A 19,093-nucleotide genomic window follows, 5' to 3' on the forward strand; every position below is an offset into this window, starting at 1 on the left:
GTCTCGTTGGATGAAATGAAGGCAAGGATTAATGCAAAAATTCTTAGACATTGTGGGACAAGGATATCAAAAATTTTCTACAAGTTTCCAGTTTCGACAAATCCGGTCAAATTCACCGAAATGGAAGTTGTAGACGACGAAGACGTAGAGACAATGGTCGCTCTTTACTTTGGGAATGGAAGTGGCAAGAATGCACCGGTTCATTTATTTGCTGAGTTAGCCGGTATGGAACAAAATGAAGATGTCAATGCATCCAATGAATAACACGGAGCTCAAGAACCATGGATGGTGGCTCCAATATCATACGTTGATAGTGAATCGACTATGGGTGGGATCAGTATCGATCTGAATATTACACCCGATATTGATGTGGTTGGTGGTGCAGATGAAGGTGGTAGCAATCATTGGGATGAAGAGGTCGATAGTGACGGTGATCCTGATGTGGACGATGTACCTGATGATATTGACGATGAAAATGCGGCGTATTTTGATACACAATAATTCTGGGTCACACATGTCGCTTATAGACCTCAATGCAGCGTATGTAGCTGAGTTCCCGGAGTACCCTGAAAGAGTTCATCCTCATGGGCTGGCCGTAAATTCTGATCATGAGGAGTTATTCATAGGCCAGAGATTCAGCTGTAAAGAAGAGTGCGTATTTGCTATTAAATGGTACAGCATGAACATATCAGTGGATTATAAAGTTGCAGTGTCTACTCCAACAATATATATTAGGGAGTGTTGGAAGGCAGCGAAAGGCTGTAATTGGCGGGTACGAGCTGCATTCATTAAAAGTTCTCAGATGTGGGAGATATGAAAATTTGTTGGTCCTCATACATGCACATCAACACGTATGACAGAAGATCATGGAAAACTTGATTCGAAAATTATATGTACGTGTATCATGCCAATGGTGAAAGACATGCCAACCATTAAAGTTTTGGTACTGATTGCCAAGATGCAAGCACGATTCGAGTATTGAGTATCATATCGAAAGGCATAGATAGCTAAATAGATGGCAATGGAGCAACTAAATGGGAATTACGATTCGTCGTATAACGAGCTATAAGGATGGATAGCTGCTATGCGAGAGTACGTACCGGGGACTGTGATTGAGTTGCAGACAAGGCCTTATTACAGCCAGGACGACCAGTTACAGCCGACAAAAAGGATTTTCCATCGGATGTTCTGGACGTTTGATCCATGTGTGCAGGAATTTTCCCACTGCAAGACATTTGTGCAGGTGGATGGGACATGGCTATATGGAAAATATACACAGATCCTACTTTTTGCAGTTGCTCAAGACGACAATAGAAACGTGCTCCCGATAGCATTTGTCATCGTAGATAAAGAGAACTTGGAGTCTTGGGAATTCTTCCTGACTAACCTGCGAAGGTATATTATCAGCAACGATAACATTTGCATCATCTTCGATAGAGGGAAAGGTTTAATTGTAGCAATTAGGCGTTCCGGTGTGCCATGGAGGTCCGTTTACTGCATCCGGCACATTACGGCTAACTTCCACAAAGATTATAAGAATGCAGACTAGAAGAGACAAGTCGTGGCAATGGGTAAATGATAACCATATATTTTCAATATAAGTTGTAATGTTTAATGTTATCGAGTTAGTAGAACTTATTTTTTCTTAATACATGTCTGTTGTCTGAGTTAGAGCCACATATTTTCCGCCAAAGAATGATTCGACTTGAGAGTGACATGGAGGGGCAGACAAACACATCTTTCCGACAATGGTTGGGCACAATGGAGCCGTGGCAATGGGCTCAAAGTTTTGACGAGGGCTTTCGTTATGGCCAAATGACCATAAACTTAGTCAAGGGGATCAATGCTGTCTTGTTGAAAACACATCATCTTCCGGTTGCATCTGTATTTTCTGCTACATTCTACAGGCTGGCTACCTTGATGCCAAGAATGTGTCAGCAACAAGTCGAGCAGATGGAGGCGGGACACGTGTTTGTCGAACATGTCAGGGATGCAATGGTTGCAAACCGTCGGTTGGCGAGGTCAATAAATGTAGAAATATATTCACGACGACTAGAAACGTTTCGAGTTACTGAGACGATGTCGTCGACCTAGTATACCAACTAGGTCCTATGGAGTTGATCTCCGGAACAGACGATGCGAGTGCAAGAGGTTCGAAATGCTTCATTATCCATGTGCGCATGTCATGGCAGCGTGTGCTAAATTGAAAGTTAATGTCGATGATGTGTACACACTCGAGCGCATATTGTGTGTCTGGGAAAATGAGTTTCCCATCTTGCCTAACCAATCCACGTGGGAGGTGCCTCTGACGATTTTCGAGCTTCTCCCGACAGAGGGCTACGGAGGAATCCAAGAGGTCGTCCGCAATCAAGCAGAATCAGTAATGAAATGAACATTAGGGAGAAATCTAATAGTAAGCGTTGTGGATTATGCAGGTTAAGTGGTCATAGTCGGAATAAATGCCCTCAGCAAAACTTTCATGCCGGACAGTCGTCCGAATCGGGTCGGAATTGACCTAATACTGTAAACTTTATATGTGTAATGATATAAAAAGTATAATTCATTAGAAATAATAAAAATTATTCAGCTTATGCTTATGCTTAAATTGTATCCAAATTAAGTTATAAAATAGTATATGGAAATTGGAATTATTAAAATTATATCGAAAATGAAGGCATTTAACCTTAAATTAGCTTTAATATAATAAACAATTAGAATAATTAAATTTATACAAAAAGTGTCGACTTTGTAATGTACAAAAAGTGCATTAAACCCCTAAAATTGATGGTTCAATGGTGTGGTCCTAGGGGTATACCTATTCGGAGGTCAACGGTCACATTGTGGGTGATCGCGATGACTAACATCATCATTCGGCGCAGATGGGGGTGTGGCAAACATAGAGGAAAAATCCTGTGGCTCGTTCGGCATCGACAAACTTGAACCGGAAGGAGTCCCATGATGCTGCGGATACGGGTCGGACGGGCGGGGCATGCCGTATTGCGGCGGGTAGGATCTAAAGAGTTCAAAATCGTATGCATATTCGCCCCCAGAGAAGCTCGGAAAATAGTCACCACTCGCCAAATCCAGATGATAGCTAGGTGAATCCACATGTGACTGTGATTGTTCGGTATCTGGCTGGGGCTCCTGCTCGAGCTCTGGTTCCGGAGAATAATATGCCACAGGATCCGGATCCATCGGGGTCATTGGCACGATCCCCAGTTCTTTGCATGTGCGAGGGACTACTGGTGGACGGCCTCCAAGTATATATGGCTTCTCGCAACTATAGTACCATTGTATGTACTCTAATGATGGTTGCAATTTGGAAGCCATAACCATCTGAGGTCTTCGACGCAATCGATCGTTCCACAGCGCCACAAATTTTTTGTGCATAATTCCCCAATCCAACATCGGTTTTCCTCTCTTATTCATGCCATGAACTTCCCTCACCTCGCACGGCAGATTCGGGATAGGTTGGATGTAGCCAAATTGTCGAAGCACCCGATCTCCGTGATACCACTCGACCATGTTGAAATTTACAATTGGTGCGTTAGTGCACCATATGTGGGAATAAACGTATGCAGACGAGGGTACCACATCTATAATTTCCGGCCCACGGTATGGCATCCATATAAACTGCATGATTAATAACATGGTTATAATTAGCCATAACGTGTGAGTAAGAAATAGAATGTATGATGTCATGAATATTAGAATAGCAGCTTACCTCTTCCCGAGTAAACTGTTCGATCACAAGTCTGTATATCGGGACAGTGTGCGACCTCCCGATACCCGGACGACCACTCTACCTACAAAAAACAAATATAGGGTTTAGGGTTGGTAACATTAGTCAATATATTATGACTACAAATAATGACAATTTATATTTTATCACCTGTTCACCAGTGGATAAACATACAGTTGGTGACTAACCGATACCAAAAATGGCATCCGATAAAGCGCCCAGGACTGCAACAATGTGAGGCATCTGCCCATGTCTACAACATCCGGGTTTGTCACCCGAAAAAGCTCCCGATACAACACTGCTAGAACGGCGGAGCCCCAACTATACGAGCTAACACTGGACAAATCAGCTAACAGGGGCAAGTACATCAAATTGTTGTTGTTTGCATCAGGCATGAGTACTCCCCCTAGGATATGCATAATGTACGCTCGAGCAGCGCACATCAACTCACCTTCAGTGGAAGTCGCTGATAATTGTCCAAATTTGGCTTTCAGCCATGTAAATTTTAAGCCTGTAAAATTCGACTCATCGTCCTCTGGTGAGTCTCCTAGGAGCTCATAACAAAGTGCAGCCGGATCGGTAAATGAAGATACTCCTGTTACGGGACTCACGTCAATTGGGAGCCCAAGCTGCATTGCAACATCCTCCAAAGTCACCATGCACTCCCCACACGAAAAATGAAAAGTGTGGGTCTCTGGGCGCCACCGCTCCACTAGCACAGATAATAAATCATAGCGCAAGTCGGAGGTCCGGATCAATGCTACTGACCCAAATTCGGCTTGCTCCAAGTACGGCATCAATCGGGCATCCGGAGCTTTCTTTAAACCATTCACACGGCCCCTTATTACTCGGTACGAGTCCTGATAGTGTTAAATTATAGAAAAAATATTACGATAACATGATTTATTTCTATATATTACGTATATCCTTTTTAAATAAATAAAACCCGTGATTAACAAATAGTAAATTATACCGCCTAATTAGCCGCATCAGATATGTGTCTATCGGGTCGAATCAATGGAGCCATTGCGATGCCTGCATGTTGAAAAAAAAGTTAGTAAAACACTCTTACTTCGGACATTTCTTCGTATTTTTTTCTCAGCATTTTATTATTTTAAAAAATATCATAATTTCTAATTTTATAATTTTACATTATTTAAGTGCATTATGTTTGAAATTTATTAATTTAGTGTGTTTTTAAATTAATTTAGTGTCAAAAACCCTTATTCACCGCCTTCTTCGTATTATTTTCCGAATTTTATTACTTTCAATAAAAATATTATTTTCGTATTTTATTATTTTATATTATTTCAGTACATTTTGTTTGAAATATTTGTATTAATTATTTCTGAATTTTTAAAAATTTAGTAAAACACTCTTACTTGGTCATTTTTTCGTATTTTTTCTCCGCATTTTATTACTTTAAAAATATCATAATTTCTAATATTATAAATTTATTAATTTAGTGTGTTTTTAAATTAATTTAGTGTCAAAAAACCCTTATTCGCCCTTTGCTCGTATTATTTTCCGAATTTTGTTACTTTCAAAAAATATATTATTTTCAGTATTTTATTATTTTATATTATTTCAATATATTTTGTTTGAAATATTTGTATTAATTATTTCTGAATTTTTAAAAATTTAGTAAAACACTCTTACTTGACCATTTCTTCGTATTTTTTCTGCATTTTATTACTTTAAAAATATCATATTTTCTAATTTTATAATTTTACTTTATTTCAGTGCTTTATGTTTGAAATTTATTAAATATGCCATTTTTCAGATTTTATTACTTTTCGTGAATATACAATTTTCGTTTTTTTCTTTTTGTATTTTATGTTTTCTTAAACATATTTTATTATCATTTTATTTTTAATGCTATTTTTCTAAAAAACTAATTACAACATTCTAAATAAATTTCATAAAAAATTCCTAATCAACATACAATTTACATAACATGAATTTTTCATGCTAAATAAATTTCATAAAATTTATATGCTAAATAACATAATAAAGCACATATAATGTACATAACATAATTTTTTACACACAAATATTACAAAAATTAAAATTAATAATAAAAATTACCTTTTCTTTCTTTCTTTTCCTTCCTCCCTCTTCTTCTTCTTCTTTTTTTTCTCTTCTCTTTTCCTTTTCTTTCCTTCTTTTTCTTTCTTTTTGCTTATTCTTCTTTCCTTTTCTTTCCTTCTTTTTCTTTCTTTCCTCTCATTTCCTTTTCTTTCTTTTTCTTTCTTTCTTTCTTCTTCTTTCCCTCTCCTTCTCTTCCCCCCACCCACCAGCCGGCTGGCCCATTATATAGGCAGTGCGGCCCATGGGAATGGCACCATCGGTGCCGCCTATGAGAAAGGCACCTTTGGTGCCGCCCATCGGATACCCTCCACCAGGGTATTGTCACATCACCTGCAGCCTTTTTTCTGATTTTTGATTTTTTTGTATTATTTTCGTAATTAAAAATATAATATTTTGGTTATTTTTTATTTTTTTGTAATATTTTTGTAAAAATCCCGCTGCTCTTGCATCTATATTTGCATTCGCTCTAATTTCTCCAACCTTTGTTCCATTTCTCTAGTCTTTACTTGGATACCTTAAGGGTATTGGTTTTCCAAATTAACTGAAATAAATTTACTCAATTAGACTCTTTCAATGGATTTTAATGTATATGATGTCATGTAATGCAAATGCATGAAATGAATGCCTAAAGAGACGTTGATTCTGATTCAATTACATTTAGAAAACTTTACTAGAAGACAAACTTCTTTACATAAAACGGATACATGTACGGCCTCGCCCTCATATTCCAAGAAACAACCTCAATCCTTTCATTCATCTGTTTAAAATAAATCTCGTAAATTTCCAATAGATGCCACTGCTAGCTCCTTTTCCTGATCCTGGTCGCGATCCATCACATGCCCGTCCTCGTAATACTCATCAACTTCTATAAAGAAGTTAGAATATCGAAAACTCTTCAATAATCAGCTTGAATCCTCAAGCCACGGAGTAAAGTCATGAACTCTTCTATCACCCTTCTTGTGTTTCTTGGAATATATTCAAGCAGCCGTATTATTTTCCATTTTATCAAGAGATCCATATTCCATGACAGGCTGCCTAAGTTAGTAATCGAACTTGAATCAACATCTGTTTTCTAAGATGCAAATGCAATGCAATCATAATCAAAACAAAACAAAACAGGTTAGTACAAAACAAAAGCAAACAAAAGAATACCTAGTCGGGTAACCACTAGGGGTTTGGAGTGGCTCTACCTAGAATGGGTTCCTAAGGTCTTCTACATACGGTTTGGCTCTAAAGTCAAGGTACCCAAACCAGCAGATTCATCGATCTTCACCCATTATAGGCTCATACAGACCGAGTTCGATTCAGGGGAATACATTTCCCTATGGCTGCACGGAGATGAAGATCTCACGAAGACATAGGTACGGATGTATCCCGAAAGTGATCCACTATCCTGCACGGAGGTGAAAACCTCACGAAGGAGTAGCTTCTCACTCCCACTTAAAAGGGTAAGACTAAACAGTCTTTATCCAATATGATGCCAAGATATAAAACTTGATTTACAGTAATCATACAAACAAGTGCAAAGAGAGGATCGTAATTTTTCAAATCAAATTTTCAATTTTTGACAATAAGACAAAAAATAATCAATTTTGCGGCTTGACTCTCTAAATGTCCCCAGTGGAGTCGCCAAGCTGTCGAAACCACTTTTTTTTAAATCAAAAAATTTGTTGTCGACTTAAAAAATAAAAATTAGAGTCATCACCGATCCTTTATTGAGGTGTGATCGGCTCACCTTGAAAACGATTTTGGTCTACGAAATTTGAGAAAACAGATTCGGGAGTTGGTTACACACGAGGAAGGGTTAGCACCCTCGTAACGCCCAAAATTGGTACCGAATCGATTGTTTAATGTCTTAGTGTCGAAAATTTCAAAAGATTTTAAAATACAATCCTTTGAAAAGAAAATTTGAATACAATGGATTGGATGATGAGACTCACTTATTTCAAAGAAATAAATTGTCACACTCAGTAACTTAGAGTGCAACATTTTAAATCTTCAAAATTAAGTTTATCATTTCACTTTCAAAACCTATGCATTTGAGAAGGATATCTGATTATTTGGGTCAAATGAAGAAATCAAAACCCAGTAAGTTAGGGTTCGATTTCACAAAATTCCTAAATATCGAATATTGCCTTTATTTTTATTCATTATTTAGAAAAATCCTCATTTCGAGAAAACAACGTGTCATATTCAATGCGTTAGGACATAACATATCGAATTCCCGAGAATGAGCTTTTTATTTATGTTTTAAAAAGGATACTCGATTTCTTACATACAACGAGGAAGATTGGAAAATAGTAAGTTAGGACACAATCTTTTCGAGGATCCCAAATTTCGAGTGCCGCGTTATTTTGAAATATTTTTGAATAAAAATGCTTTTGATATTTAAATGATATGAAACATAATCTTTTAAGCGAATAAAATGCGATAGAATGATAATGTACAACGCGAATTGGTGATTCGTAAATTAAAAGGTACACCAATTAACAATAAGCAATTAATGAACAAATACAAACAAGCATAACAATAATAATTTCATACATTATGTAAATATCAACATTAGCTAATAAGAGGAAACTAATTAAAAATTAAGCAAAATAACACTAATGAAATATACAAATTTAAACATAATTTAAGAAATAAATATAATATATATAAATTAAAAAGTTAAAATAAATTTGAATAAATTAACAATATTGACATAAGTTGAAATAGATTAAAGATGTTAAAATATTTGAAAGAAATAAAATATCTATAAAATAATGTGAAATTAACAATAGATTATGTATGTATGTATAATGAAAATAATTTAATATGAAATATGTATACATATAATAGTATTATATAATAGCATAATATAAAAAGGTATATTCACAAATCTAAAAATATGTAATGAGTGAATTTAGAGAGAATACATTATAGAATAAAATAACACATTATAAAATTATAATAATAATATAAATAAAGCTCAAAATGATGATATATAATAAGATAATGTACAAAAATATAAGTGAAAATATGATCGAATGTACCAATAATAATAATAAAATAATTAATAAATTAATAAAAACAAATGTAAAAAAAAGGGGATTAAATCACAATTAAACCTAAATTAACAAGGAAATAATAGAATTAAAATACAGTGGGGGACTATACTGCAATACGCAAATGACATGGGGGCCGATTGGGAAATATCCCGCTTCCCCAAAACGCAGCGCTGCGAATGGACTAAAATGACACAAAAATATAATACCCAGCAGAATCTAAAAGAAATAAGAAACTCGATTTTGATGCGCTATAAAAAGTGAGGGACCAAGCGCGAAAATAACCCACCAGAGGCCAAAACGCGCGGACCTAGTCTGGTTCGGGTCAGGTTGGACGCGCGGGTATGGGTTTTATGTCCAATACGACGCCGTTTTGGGGCCACTTAGAAAGACCTCAAATGGCGTCGTTTCTGACTAAATATAAAGCCAAAAAGAAACCCTAAACTAAACAGTTTTCAGCCATTTTGGATGCCATAGCCGCAAGGCTCAGAGAGGAGACCTCTCACCTTTCGCCAAACTCCGATTAAGGCAGAGTTAGCGGAGGCGCGACCACCAGGTAAGTCTCTCAACCTCGACTCCTCCCTTTTACTTTTTTTTTATACACGAATAATAATAAAGAAAAAAAGGAAAAAAATCGTAGACAGAAAAAGAAGGAAAGAACACCTTCAAAACTCAGTCTATTGCTTTTTTTATTCTTTTTGTGTATCGATATTGTGCATAAAAAATTACAAAAGTCTCTCTGTTCGTTCTTATAGCCGAATATTAAAAAAATGCCCATAAAAATACAATTTTTTTCTGTTTCTGTTGCGTTGTTTTCATTCTATTTGCAGGCATGGCGTACGGAGGTCGACGTGGAGGTACGGAGAACCCTGGTGGCTGCGGCGCTAAAGGCTCACCATTGCTGCTAGGGTTTCTGGTTGTGTTGGGCTGCGTTTGGCTATGATAGTTGGGCTAAATATAGTTTAGGTATCATTTTGGGTATTTTGTGTTCGGGTCGTGAGCCCATTTAAAATTTGGTTTTCTTTTTTTATTTGGTTATTTCACTAACGGGCCGGGCAAATTGGGCCTATTACACTAATACTTTACGTAGATTAATTAACTTAGAGCACATTCCTTCATTTCACATTAATTATAATTATAAATGTGAAACGTGTGTTAAGGAAAAACTAACAAGGTCTTCATTTCAATCTGTTGAAGACATACTGAATCACTTGATCTAATACATAGTGATATTTGTGACTTAAAGTTTATTCAAACTAGATGAGGGAATAAATATTTTATTACCTTCATTGATGATAGCATAAAATATTGCTATGTATATTTGCTTAAAAGAAAAGATGAAGCTATAGAGAAATTTGTTCTCTATAAGTAGGAAGTTGAAACCCAACTTAATAAAAGAATTAAGAGGGTGAGAAGTGACGATGGTGGTAAATATGTTGACCTATTTGGTAAATTTTGTGCACAACATGGTATTATTCATGAAGTGACACCACCGTACTCTCTTCAATTCAATGGAGTAGCAGAGCGTAAAAATTAAACCCTAAAGGAAATGATGAACGCAATGTTAGGAAGTTCTGAGTTATCACAAAACATGTGGGGGGAAGCTATTTTATCAGCGAATTACCTTTTAAATAAGATGCCCCGTAAGAAAAAGAACAAAATACCATATGAGCTATGGAAGGGCAGGAAACCTTCCTACAACTACTTGAAAGTGTGGAGATGTCTTGCAAAGGTAATAGTTCCTTTGGCAAAGCAAATGAAAATAGGTCCTAAAACGGTAGATTGTATTTTCATTGGCTATGCACACCACAATAATGCATATCGGTTTCTTGTACATGAATCAAAGAATCCTGAAATTCACAAGAATACGTTATTGGAATCTAAAAATGTCTCATTCTTTAAAAATATATTCCCTTGTAAGACTATGGAAGATGGTTCAAGTTTAACAAAACGAACTCGAGAAACTATTGATAGTCAAGACTTTCAACAAGGAGTTGAAGTCAAGGCAGAACAAGGAAGAAGTAAAAAGGCAAGGGTGGAAAAGTCCTTTGAATCAGATTTTCTAACCTATAAGCTAGAAACTGAACCTCAAACTTATAGTGAAGCTATATGCTCATCTGAAAGCATTTTTTAAAAAGATGCTATCAAGAGTGAAATTGATTCCATCATGAAAAACCATACGTGGGAATTAGTGGATCTACCTAAGGGAATTACACCACTAAATTCTAAATAGATTTTCAAACAAAAAATGAAAGCAGATGGAACAATTGTAAGTACAAGGCCTAGATTGGTTATGAAAGGTTATAGACAAAGGAAGGCATTGATTACTTTGATACATTTTCTCTTGTATCAAGAATAACTTCTATAAGGATGATACTTGCTATTGCCGCTTTACAGAATCTAGAAGTTCATCAAATGGATGTTAAGACATTTTTTCTAAATGTAGATATTGATGAAGAGATTTACATGGAACAAACTGAGGGTCATTTAACTCTAGGGCAAGAAAGAAAAGTATGCTGATTGGTAAAATCTTTGTATGGACTTAAGCAAGCACCAAAGTAGTGGCATGAAAAGTTTGACAGTGTCATGATATCAAATGGATTTAAAATTAATAAGTGTGCCAAATGTGTGTATGTCAAAACCACTGTTGATAGATACATAATTCTATGTTTATATGTTGATCACATACTCATTGTTGGAAGTAACAATGAAATGGTAAAACGTACCAAAAACTTGTTAAATTCAAGATTTGATATGAAAGATACGGGACTTGCTGACATGATATTGGGCATCCAAATCAAAAGGTCATCTGAAGGTCTCATATTGACTCAATCACACTACATAGACAAGATTCTTGAGAAATTTGGCAAGGATGATTTTGGTGTAGCCAAAACTCCAATAGATATAAATCAACGTCTGTCCAAAAACAAAGGTGAAAGTATTGACCAAGTGGAATATGCAAGATTCATAGGCGGTCTAAGCAGTTTAAGCAGATTCACAAGGAATCCAGGGGAAAACCACTAGAATATGATTGTGAGGGTACTAAGATATCTCAAATATACTCGGAACTAAGGATTACATTATTCTAGAGATCCTGCTGTGTTAGAAGGATTCTCCGATGCCAATTGGATATCTAATATTTAAGATACCAAAGGCACAAGTAGTTATATTTTCACATTGGGAGGAGGAGCTATGTCATGGAAATTCTCAAGGCAAACGATTATAACCAAATCCACAATGGAATCTGAGTTTGTAGCTCTAGACAAATCTAGAGAAGAGGCAGAATGGCTACAAAACTTTTTAGAGGATATTCTTGAATGGCCAAAGCATGTGCCCACAATATGCATATATTGTGATAACGAAGCAACAATTGGTAGAGCACAGAACGTAATGTATAATGGTAAGTTGAGACACATGCGTCGTCGACACAATACCGTTAGACAATTGATCTCAACTAGAGTTATCTCTATTGATTTTGTAAGATCAAAAGATAACACTGTGGGTCCACTAACCAAAGGGTTAAACCGAGATTAAGTTGATAAAACATCGAAAGGAATGGGACTAAAGCCCGTGAATATGTAAGGCGTTATGTGAAGGAAAACCCAACCTAGTTGACTGGAGATCCCAAGATCTAGGTTCAATGGGACAACCTACTTGCATAGACCTTGTGAGGTCACTGTGGGGGTTCTTATCCCGAGTCTATTCCTATGATGAAAATAGTGATTAAAATGTGGAAAAAGGTTAAGCAATGTTTTTAATGACCATTGTTTGTTTCGGTGAAACAGACAATATAAGTCAGCTATGTAAGAGTGAAGTAGGGCCGCTTCAAGGAGACTATTGGGGCATAATTCTCTAAGCTCTTGTAGAACCAGGAGGATGTTCACGGCCATATGAACATACCCATAAGAACCAAAAATCTTGCTAGGAAGGTATTTGCGTGAGGAATATCATTGTTTACACAAACAGCGGAACAATTTTGGGACATCACGTCTACTGGTCAGCTAGTAAAGTAAATATACTTTCACAATGGAAGGTTCAAGGGTTGATGCCTACCTATGCAAATATCGAACATAGAATCTATCACCTCTTTGAGTCTTTAACTATTTGCGTGAGGAATATTATCGTTTACATAAACGGCAGAACAGTTTAAGGACATCGCGCCACTGGTCAGCTAGTAAAGTAAATATACTTTCACAAAAGAAGGTTCAAGGGTTGATGTCTACCTATCCTATGCAAATATCGAACATAGAATCTATCACCTCTTTGAGTCTTTTAAGTCTCGTTGATCTATCAATTTCATTCATGTAGGGGATTGTTGGAAAATAATTATTGAGTAATGAATGATAATTGTATCTCTTAGTTTAATATTGCATTTTTTCATACAATTGTATATTTTGAAAAAATGTATCTCTTAGTTTAATATTGAATTTTTTCTAATATTTGAATTTTTTTTCATTTATTATCTCTATTCATGTCTATTAATTTTTCAACAAATCTCTTCATTCATTTCATCTCCTCTATATAAAGCCAAGTTAAGAGATTTCAAAAACATATCATCATCAAAACTATCAATATCAAAAATTCTTTCTAAATTCATTTCTCCTAGTAATAAAGAAAGGCAAGATTGCGTTCGATTGATCACTATTGTTGTACTACTACTATGATCGTTTGTTGTTGTATCCTATGTGACGGACATCCAACGTTACTCAAAACACTAATGAGAGCACGAGTCTGTCTTAAGGAAACTGTTTATACAAGTCTCGACAAAATTCTTCTACTAAGTTTTAACTTTGTCAGATTACAGGTATTCTGTTGTATTACTGCTACTACATTGTATTGCATTGTTATTGTTATTGACATATTAATACTACATATGATATCAAATTTTCTTACAAAATAACCAAAATAAAAATTTACCCATAATGGGAGAATTTACCCAAAAACACAAACTAAACTCTAATGCTCAATAAACTTGATCATGTACGAATTGAGTTTTTTCTAATACTAATTAAATAAAATATATATATTTAAATAATCAATTAAACTCATGAGCTACGTTAAGATATTCGAAATCGGTTTGTAATAAAGTTTGAAGTCGCATGACAAGTACAAATTAGATGATGTTGAATTAACAAAATACAATATTTGTTCATAAATAGAGATGCAGATCATCTTTGCTGCAACATTAAATCATATACAACAATTGCATCTAAACAAGGAATTCGAAAGTGGCCAAAAACAAACATATGCAATTCCCAACTAGGTAAAATACTTTACCTCTTTGTTTCTTGGCCTAAACAAACTGCCTTGACTTAAAACCGACTAACGGCAAGCACGATATCAAACTTACTATGAAAATCATTGAGATGAAATGGTTTCACTTTGTTTATCTGCCGGATCCTTCACTGCATTAGGGAGGCTCTTTAAGACCTGCATTTGCAATGCAATATCAAAATACTTATTAGGAAAAAAAATAGTGCTATACGTCTACATTGCTCCAACTTCAGTTTTCTTGAAGTACTCACGTCCAACAACCATAGTTCGATGTATATCCAGACATGAGTATGGATAAATGACCCTCCAATGACTTTTTAAATACACAAAATCTTGAAAATATTTGAACATATGAGTCCAACAAAAACTCAAGTCCAAGTAACATAAATAGTAGCAATTGTAACAATGGGGACGTAAACTTACAATGAAGGCTGAAAATCCAAGCCTATCTACATTTATGATAGGAGAATAGAATATTATATTGAAATTGTAATATTACCTGGTATATTTGCCATGAAGCGAAAGCATCAGTTGCTGCATACTGTAGTTGCGCATTGGATAAAGGATATAACTCCCAGTTTCCCAGCCTAATTTTCTTGGGCTTCAGAAGCTGCAATACTCAAATTTCAATAAGATTTCCCAATGAAAGCATTCTGCCTCTGCTCAAAGTGAAACCAAAACAAAATATCATGGTGGAATCTGAAAAGCTAGTACTATTTACCGAATGAGAACTAATATCATATTACGAGTACATAAGATGAAAGACTGCTTCAGTCTTCTCCAGGCTTTCAAATAGAAGAATTATATGGATACCTCTTTGCAAATAAACTCCTCTGTCAGAGCAGCAAGACTCCAGTGTCGGCAATCACTATCAAACTTTTGATTTGCTAGATCTGAAAGATCTTCCAAAGCATTAACAGATACTTTATAGTCACTGAACACCTTGACAGCATCGCCATCAATTGCAACTCCAACCTGTTCATTCACAAGCATTATTTCGAAAATGTATATAAACCTGATCAGAAATTCAGGAGTTTAGGTTGCCAATTAACAGATTAAATGTAAAGATATTACTTTTATAATTTTGGAGTCCTCAAGAAGAACCTGCAGACTTTGAGGTATTCCAGAATGAAAAATATGCATCACATAACAATACTGACTGTCACAACATATCTGCATCACCGCAGCCTTCCCAGGCAAAATTCCTGCAGTGTCAAAATTCCAAAGATAAACATTTATCCATGCAGTATTGTATAATGCAATTATAAGCAAACTCCTTGTCCCCTTTGCAAAAGCATAAAAATGAGTATAAAGTTTCGTTCTTATACATATAATTGAATGGGATGCAAGGATGCAACCGTAGTTTTTATTCCCAAACTAGGCAGCATTTTAACCAAATCCATCCACCCAACACGATGCAGGAAGAGGTTCTAAAGATGTGTTTGTAACACTTAGGGTGGGTTTGGATGGGCGATTGGGTGCCGTGCGGTGTGTTTAGCTTACTTTTTGTCTCACGATACAATATCGCTACAGTATTTAATCTCACTGTCACCGTCATTTTTACACTAACCGCAGGTAAACACACCGCCCATCCAAACTCACCCTTAGATTGAAATGTTAGCAAGTAATTAGTCCTCTGTTATCGTGTTCTAATCTGCAAAGTCCCTGAAAGTCATCCCCATTTCCCTTAAGTACATTCCATGGAATTTTCAATAAAGATTGCCACTTCATCAATATGATACGGCACATAATATGTGTTTTATACTTCACCACAAATGTGGATACAACTTGTAATTGTTTTAGTTGGATGATGAAGGGTGGTGGTCCGTCCTTTCTATGGTTCACCAATAAAATGTATTTTAATTATTAATATAAAAGTAAATTACAAATACTCATTATATTTGGTATTGCATTATTTTCATTTATGTATCTTTATTTAAGACATTGTTAAAATATGCATCCACATACTTTTATCTAACTTTTAGATCCTTTTAAGCCAATTCCAAGACTTAAAAAGAAAAACCAAGCATGCAGACACATACAAGTGTTGGATATCAATACCAGAGTCCACACAAGCCAATGTCTATAGTACCAAACAGATACTACTTTTCATGAAAGTTCAAGAGGGCAATACAGAAACCAGATAGACAAGTGACATGTTAGTAGAGGTGGTCAACCAAATCAGTATATTTAGCCATGAATTCTGTGTACTAGTACAAATTCAATATGTGCATGTTTCAATGCTATACTAAATGCAATCTGAGAATGATCTAAATAGACCACTTCTACCAGAAAGTAGACAAGATAAGGGAAAAACATGAATATAAATAACGGTTTGAAAGCATACAACCATTTAGGTTATCACAGTTAAGAGTATTTCAATTAAAAGGAAATGATCGGTAATGGCAACAGCAACTCATGAAACATGGATTAAAGAGCTATATTGCTTTGACTCTTTATTTTACTACAGTACCTGTATCCAACGCATATTTGGACAGGAGTATGGGATATTACCATTCGAGGATCTCCAAATACATTAAAAACATAGGAAAAAATTGAATATATCTGTGTTGGGAACTTACCCATATCCGGCACTCACACCTAAGGCCGAGTAATATAGGTAAAGAGTGCTTAGTTTCTGCTTTAAAAGAAATTATAGCAATGCTGCTTTATGGAAGAAAGGAAGAGGACAACACCAAACACAAGAGATATATATTTTGTTTCAAAATGTGGCATATCAGAACCACTAAACATCAAAAAAAAAAAATTAAAACTACAAAAAAAAAAAAAACACAATGCCAATTCTAGCATAAGTATTCCATCTAGAAATCATGCAATTTGAAAAAAATTCCAACTTTAAGTCTCAATTCTTTAAAATAATGATCAAAGATACCTTAGGGAGGTTTCATATTAACTTAAGAAATTTTCACATTTATTTGTTTTCACACTTTTTTTTCTTAGGAAACAAACAGAAAGGATTATATGAAATGAATGTAACAATACAAGGAGGGTAAAGGAAGCAAACCTTTTTGGAAAGAGGGCTTCCACTCAATATCAAACCCTAAAGCAACTTGACCCATTTCTTTCTTCTTAATTTCAACAATTTTTAATAGCTCCATTGCAGCATTTTCTACCTCATCTTCCGTAAAGCTATACAAAATATGACCTCCAAATCTCAACGGCGGATATCTAAGCCTTGTATTAGCTGCCAATCAGAAAAATCAAAGGGTTTACTATTAGTTCATTTATTTTAATTAAAAAACGGGTAAAGTAAGGGATAGGAAATACATTGACAACGAGCGAAGGAAGACGGAAAAGAAGGCGGGGGTGAGAGAATAGAATGAGGCAATTGGCGGCCGGTTTTGAGGTTATCTTGATGATGGACGGCGGACTTGCGTTTCTTGCTAGAAGATGAAGGAGGAGGAGGAGGAGTGGCTTCAATGGCATCCATTAGTCGGATCACGTCTTCAGTGAAACGGTCGTCCCAATCCAAACTGAAACTATTGTTTTCTTTGAATTCCATTTCTATATCTGAAATGGAAGTGAGGGGCGGAATTAGAGGGAAAGAGAGCTTAACGTTCAAATTTTGTTAATGGCGTCTGGTAGAGTAGTCGATGGGCCGATTTCGAAAAGTTTTTGCCAGGACTTGAGCCCATCCCAGTCCAATTCGCACAATATACTTTCTATATTAATATTCTAAATAAAAATCCTGACAAACTTTTTGTTTCTCCAAAATTTCTCTAAAAATATTTTTGTTAATAAGAAATCAAATCTTATATTTTCTCCAAAATTTGTTCTTCCTATATTACATTGCAACTAGGTATTGTTTGATAAATTGAAAAATCAAGTGAAAAAATTAAATTTTAAAAACATAAATACTAAATCTAAATTATAAAATTTATTTAATATATTATCTTTTTTTTAAATAACATAATATAGTGATCATTTTAATTACATAAAATTGAGTTATAACATGAAAGTAGATATTAATTTTATCTTCTGAATATAAAAATATTTAATATAATTAAAATTTAATTTGGAAAAACTTTTACACACTCTTAATTCTACTTAACAGAATATCTTATGCCATATGTTGTTCCCAGCATTAAAATTTAAATAAAATATATAAATATTTTAATAAATAAACATTTAGTATTTCTAATTTTATGTATATAAATAGAGTTATAACATGGAAAATAACCTAAGAATTAGAGATTTTTTATATTTTAATATAGAAAATATTTTTACAAACTCCTAATTCTGCTTAACCGATCTTCTACCAAATTTTAATTCTAATTTACATTAAAATTTAAACATTGTTATAAATATCTTATTAAGTGGATGTCCATTATGATCAAGATAAAGTTTTGATATGCTTTAAATTTTAATAGTTATTAGAATTAGATCTCTACTTCTTTTATACTTCTTATGTCTATAAATAAAGATTCTGATAAAGCATTGTAATCATCCTTTTGATTAATAAAATACATTCTCTGTTGCTTGCATATTTTCTTTGTTCTTTATTCTCTCCATCTCTCTTTAGTTTATAATACGTTATCAGCACAATGATTCTCTATATTTTTTCAAAATCTTTCGAAGTCATCCTACAAATCAAATTCTTTTTCACCTTAAACTTTCACCCTTACAAATTCATCTTCGGGATGTTGAAAGATTCAATCTCAGAATGGATTATGGTTTTTATTCCCGATCTTTGATTTATTGTACAAGCATGGTTAAAGTATAGATTTGGTAAGAAACTTTTATATTTCGACCATATGTTTTTTTTTAATTAAGGTATGACTACTATTAATTTTTATTTGACATAAATTTTACATTCGATGGTATTTGATTTTTGCCTTTCTAGGTTTTTTTTATGTAAAAGACATAATTGTTAATTAGATATGTTTGTTATTAATATGGTATGTTTCTCTATTATTAA

General features: G+C 34.7%; 1 protein-coding gene across 2 annotated transcripts; it reads right to left on the reverse strand.

Moving 5' to 3' along the window:
* Window positions 1-13,943: 13,943 nt before the first annotated feature.
* Window positions 13,944-17,754, reverse strand: LOC105778078 (3'-5' exonuclease). 2 transcript variants are annotated; one of them, XM_052621833.1, is made up of 6 exons: window positions 17,443-17,754; window positions 17,180-17,359; window positions 15,259-15,359; window positions 14,968-15,129; window positions 14,654-14,764; window positions 13,944-14,310 (listed from the first exon to the last, which is right to left on the reverse strand). In XM_052621833.1, exons 1-6 carry the CDS (start codon window positions 17,675-17,677, stop codon window positions 14,239-14,241), a joined length of 861 nt encoding a protein of 286 aa, XP_052477793.1. In that variant the 5' UTR covers window positions 17,678-17,754; the 3' UTR covers window positions 13,944-14,238. The 2 variants fall into 2 exon arrangements, with proteins under 2 accessions (XP_052477793.1, XP_012457118.2); XM_012601664.2 differs by having other exon boundaries at window positions 15,229-15,359; window positions 17,443-17,746.
* Window positions 17,755-19,093: the final 1,339 nt, after the last annotated feature.

Source organism: Gossypium raimondii, chromosome 10 (genome assembly GCF_025698545.1).
Source record: "Gossypium raimondii isolate GPD5lz chromosome 10, ASM2569854v1, whole genome shotgun sequence".
In the NCBI taxonomy this organism is placed as follows: domain Eukaryota; kingdom Viridiplantae; phylum Streptophyta; class Magnoliopsida; order Malvales; family Malvaceae; genus Gossypium; species Gossypium raimondii.